This window comes from Orycteropus afer, unplaced genomic scaffold, assembly GCF_000298275.1.
Source record: "Orycteropus afer afer isolate SDZICR_OR568_19922 unplaced genomic scaffold, OryAfe1.0 scaffold00130, whole genome shotgun sequence".
NCBI lineage: Eukaryota > Metazoa > Chordata > Mammalia > Tubulidentata > Orycteropodidae > Orycteropus > Orycteropus afer.
Genome location: NW_006921717.1, coordinates 1,714,716 through 1,719,595, shown reverse-complemented (window position 1 = coordinate 1,719,595; position 4,880 = coordinate 1,714,716). Strand labels below are relative to the sequence as shown.

Genomic DNA, 4,880 nt, shown 5'->3' with positions numbered 1-4,880 from the left:
GGCCGGTCCTCCGGGCCCGCCTTCCCCGGCGGCCCGCCCCCTGCACCCTTCTCCGGGGCGGTGGGGTTCGGCGTCCCCCCATTGGAACGTGCTTTTGGAAACAGGTCTCCGGCGACGTCTCTCCGCTGACCGTCAGCATCCCAGCGAGGGTCCCCAGCCCCATCCGCACCTACCTCAGGACCAGACCACCTCTCGGCCCCCCACCTGCCCGCCGCCCCACGCGGTCAGCAGCCCGAGCCTCGATTTCCCCTTCCCCATTGTCCGCCCCGGACCCCTGGCCCTGTCGCCACTCCTCTGTCTACGGGCCACCCCACCATGCACCCCGGGCGTGACCACTCCTGCAGGCTGAGGCAGAGCGGCTGCACTGGGTACCCCACGGGCCCGGACCCAGGGCACCGCTGCGCCCACCCGCGCCCGGGCCGGTGCCGCGGTCGCCTTGCAGACACTCCGCATGTCGCGCTCAGCTAGCGGGCGGGAGGCCCGGTTGCCCCACTTCCCTCTTCGCGGCGTCCCCGGCCCCCACTGCGCTCCTGGCCCGCCCGCTGACATCCCGGCTCACCTCTAGCTGGGGAAGGGCGCCCCTCACCCGGCCCAGGCGGGGGCGGCCGGGCCGTGGGTCCGAGCCCGCAGCGCCCCCCGCCCCGGCCTCGGGTTCCAGCAGCGGCCCCCTCCCAGGGCGCAGCGCCGGCCCATGGCCCCGACCTTCCTCCAGCCCGCGCGCCGGCGCCCCTGCCGTCGCCGCCCCAGCGCCCGCCGCGTCACTGCGGCCGCCCCACCCCCTTCCTGGGCTTGCAGGCCCTCCCCACGATGGCGGAGGGCTGGCCCCCGCCTTCCTTCCCCACAGCAGGCAGCGCGGAAGAGGCGCTCCGCCAAGCGCTGGCGCTCCTTACTTCCTAGGTGCTGGTTGGGGCCCCCAAGGCACTCCTGTTCCCGCTCCACCCTGGCCCAGCCCTCCCGTGGAAACGAAGGGGTGGGGTTTGCTGAGGCCGAGTACTGTGCCCCTGGTCCCCAGTCCCTCACCCTCTGCAGCCCCAGGAACTTGTAGCTCAAGGCAGGGGAAGTGCCTCCCTCTCCGACTCTGGCCAGAGTTGTGGAAGCTGACTTGTCTCTACCTGGGGGTTGGGGATCACTCAGCTATAAGGGCAGGCAGCCTGCTGTCATTCCAAACTCTTGGGCCCCTTAATGGCGTCCCAAGCAAGGCCTTCTTCTCCTATATCTTCCGGGTCCACAAGTCTGGCCACTTAGCCACCAGACCCTGGGCAAAGGCCAAGACACCCGCAGGCAGGTGTGCAGGCCGACTCACAGGGCCCCGCCCAGACCGCCGGAGGGTACTGGGGCCGGGGATGGTAACACCAAGCTGGGTCTCCCCCTAGCTGGATGCCAGGCCTCTCTCCTTGACCCTAATCCAGGGGGTTAGTGGGACTGGGGGAGTGCCTTTCTCCTGAGTCTGAGCTGGGGTGTAGTCAGAGCCCCCCAGGGCACATTCAGAGCAGAGGATGTTGTTAAGGCCCTAAGGCACGTGAGGGAGTGGCTGAAGTGAACTGGCCACCCAGCCAGACATCACCTACAAAGCAGCCGAACAGCCTTCTAAGCCCAGGCTGACAGCAGTGCCCTCTAGCGGGCAGCCGGGGCCCTGTGCTGCCCCCTGGTGGCACCGCAAAGAGGCGTGCAGGACTCTTAGCTCCTGCAACCTCTCCCACCACCTACAGATGGAAGGCTAAGGGATTGAGCCGGTGGGCCCACCCAAGGGGCATGGGACAGAAGCCAGGCCAGGCCAGTCAGTCTCTACCTCATCCCACTCCACCTCCCTGCCCCACCCTTTGCCCCTTCCTGAATCTCCTCTTTCTGTCTGGCCCACCCAGCCTTAGCCCAAGAATCAGACCAGCTCAGGGCTGAGAGAACAAACTTCAAATCATCTTTATTTTATACAAAAAGGGCATATTTAGCAAAAGACACACTGAGAAAAGAATTGTTATGGCCCAGGAGACAAGGCAGGGAGGTGACAGGCCTTCCGAGGCCTGCTGGGGTACAGGGGAGCCTGGAACAGAGCAGTCAGTAATGCTGGGTAAATGCAGGTGGTGGGGGCCACAGCAAGGAGGAAGTTCCAGTTGGATCAACACTGTTGGCAGGTCGCGGGTGCAACTCACAGCGACCTCGCCGATAACTACCGCGGAGGGCCCCAGTTAGTGCTGCCGACCAGAGTGGGATGTGCCCCTGGTTTCTGGAGGTGCCCAGCAAGGGACACAGGACAGGAGGCCCAGGATGGGAAGTGCGAGTTGGGGTGAAGACCAGGGAGAAGCAGGCGCTCAGCAGTGGCTGGGAAGTCCAGACGCTGAGACGTGGGAACTTCCTGTTACGTGCGGGCGTTCCGCTCTGTCTCGGCCAGGCACTCTCTCACTAGCGCCCGGGCATGGATGATGCCTGGTGTGGGCGAAGGAAGGAACATACAACCCTATGCATAGCACAACGAAACGCCCCTCCACAGCCCAGCCCACCCTCCAGAGGAAGATCTCACCCCCCCACCACCGCTCTCTTTCCTTCCAGTAGTTCTTGTGCCCTTGAGTCAATTCCAACTCATAGTGACCCCCCGTGACAGAGAAGCACTGCCTCATAGTTTTCTAGGCTGTATAATCTTTAGGGAGTATTCGTAAAGTTTTCCAGTAATATATCAGATAGCATTTCACTGCTATTCGTAAGGTTTTCACTGGCCAATTCTTTGAGAAGTGGAACGCCCCTTCCTTCTTCCTGTGGCTGGAAGGGTCAACAAAAAAGGGGAAGGCCCCCAACGAGATGGAGTGACACAGTGGCTGCAATATGGGCTCTGGTACAGCAAGGATTGTGGGGCTGGCACTGGACCGGGCAGTGTTTCGTTCTGCTGTGCACAGGGTCGCTATGAGTTGGAGCCGCCTTGACAGCACCCAACAACAACAACAACAACAACGATCTTTTCGGGAGTAGATCACCAATACAAGGGATTAAAAAATCTCCAAAGAGCCCACATGAGATGGTAGGCTTGGCTAATCCTCAAATTCACCTTAAAATGCCAACACCTGGGCACGGTCTCAACTTAAATTGAATTCAAACGCCTCTCTGGGTAGTGACACTGGCTCGAGGTCTCAGCTCTGCTCAGATGGCCTCCAGATGGCCTTCATTCCCTAAGGATGACGTAGGTAGTCCAGTGTCTGTCTCCGGGACAACGTGGGCCTGGGCTTACCTCTCTTCAGACGCTCCATGGCACTCTTGCTTCCAGCGTAGGTGGGTCGGATCTCTTTGCCCATCTCCTCTATGACCGACAACAGGTCGGTGTAGGTACTCTGGGAGCCCTGGGCTCCGGGTGGCTTCATTGCCTAAACCAAAGAGAACAGAGCCGTCAGGTCAGGGCCCGGGAGGGCTGCCGGCCCTCAGCCTTAAGCAGTCCGTCCCACTCACCTGCACATAGCCCATGGAGGGCGGTCCAAAGTCGTTAAACAGTGGCCTGAACGGGGCAGCGGCTCCCGGCACCGAGCCTGACGGCGACGGGACACTTCCGGCTGCAACAGGCGCGAGGAAGAAGTCAACACCGGGCAGAGACGCCTCCGCCCAGCGCTCCAAGCCCCCGGCAGGGTTTGTCCGATTCCCTCCAAAGGGATGCTTCATTCCAGGCTGGTCAACTTCAGAGACAAACCCCTCCCCCTGCGCCCCACCTACAAGCCCTTACGTCACCACGCCCACTTCGCAGGCCAGGAAACTGAGGCTCCAGGAAGGTAGGCGGCAGGCCCAGTACTGCAGAACTCAGGCCGTCTTCTCTTGGAGACCTCGAGCGCCCGGGGAGGCGAGCAAGGGTGGAGCTGGGTCCTCACCTGTAGGGACCGGGGTGCCAGGCCCAGGGGTACTGGAGCCGGGAGTGCTGCTGGGGGCGGGGGCGATGGGCTTGTAGGACATCCCCGGCTCCTGGGTGCGGGCGGACGCCGGCCGGCCGCTGCTCCGGGGTTGGCTGCTGGCCGCTCAGCCGCGCGCTGATTGGCAAGCGGGCTGCACGCCCCTGGTAAATAGAGCGCTGGCCGGAAGGGCGGGCGGGGACGAAAGCTCTCTTACTCCCGATTGGCGCGCCGGGATGTCACTCGAGGCTCCTCATTTGCCGAGGCCCGCCCCAGAAGGCCGCAACCGCTGTTGATTGGCTTCCGTCTTCCGGACCTCGCACCTGTCTGCTCCGGATTGGGTGGCGGCCGAGGCTCTCCGCAATTGGCGAGTTCGCGGACCCGGCCGGCGCGCTCTCAATCGGATTAGTCCCGGGGCTCCTGGGAGGAGCCTCGGAACCCGGACCTGGGTTTGGGCCGCCGCAGATCACGCTGAGGGTTCTTCCCGGCGCAGTCCTCGCGCTTTACTCGTGCTGCTTCGCGCTTCAGCTCCGCTTGGCTCGGCCCAGCTTGGCTCGGCTGGGGCTGCGGTCGCTGCGGTTGCCGACGCCGAGCGCGCCTCCTGCTCTCCGGATGCCGAGGGACGCAGGGCTTTGACGTTCCGAGCCCTGCGCCCCACCCCGTGCGATTTTACGTCACCTTTCCCCGGATCATTACCCTCTCTCGGATGTGCGCATGCACTTGCCTAAAGCCTTGGTTCGTTGCCATGGTAATGGGTCCAGTACCGACGCCACCGCCCGAGGCTCTTCCTCGGGATTGGCCAGTCCCGGGGTCAAGGCTGGTGTTAGATCCAGGACAACTTCACAGTCCCTTCAACCCACACGCACGGGGCTCCACGCCTCTGCTTCAGGTAACAACAGCAGACCTTGGTTGAATACTTGCTGCACGCGCTATGCCTGTGGTATTAAGGGGATCACAGACGACAGCACCTCTTGGAGTCAAGACTGCCTGGATTCAAATCTCAACACCACCCATTTCATCTCA

General features: G+C 63.0%; 1 protein-coding gene across 1 annotated transcript; it reads right to left on the bottom strand.

Annotated features, from left to right (window-relative positions):
- Window positions 1-2,353: 2,353 nt before the first annotated feature.
- CDK2AP2 (cyclin dependent kinase 2 associated protein 2) lies at window positions 2,354-3,921 on the bottom strand. Its single transcript, XM_007944688.1, has 4 exons — window positions 3,840-3,921; window positions 3,430-3,530; window positions 3,215-3,347; window positions 2,354-2,421 (listed from the first exon to the last, which is right to left on the bottom strand). Exons 1-4 carry the CDS (start codon window positions 3,919-3,921, stop codon window positions 2,354-2,356), a joined length of 384 nt encoding a protein of 127 aa, XP_007942879.1.
- Window positions 3,922-4,880: the final 959 nt, after the last annotated feature.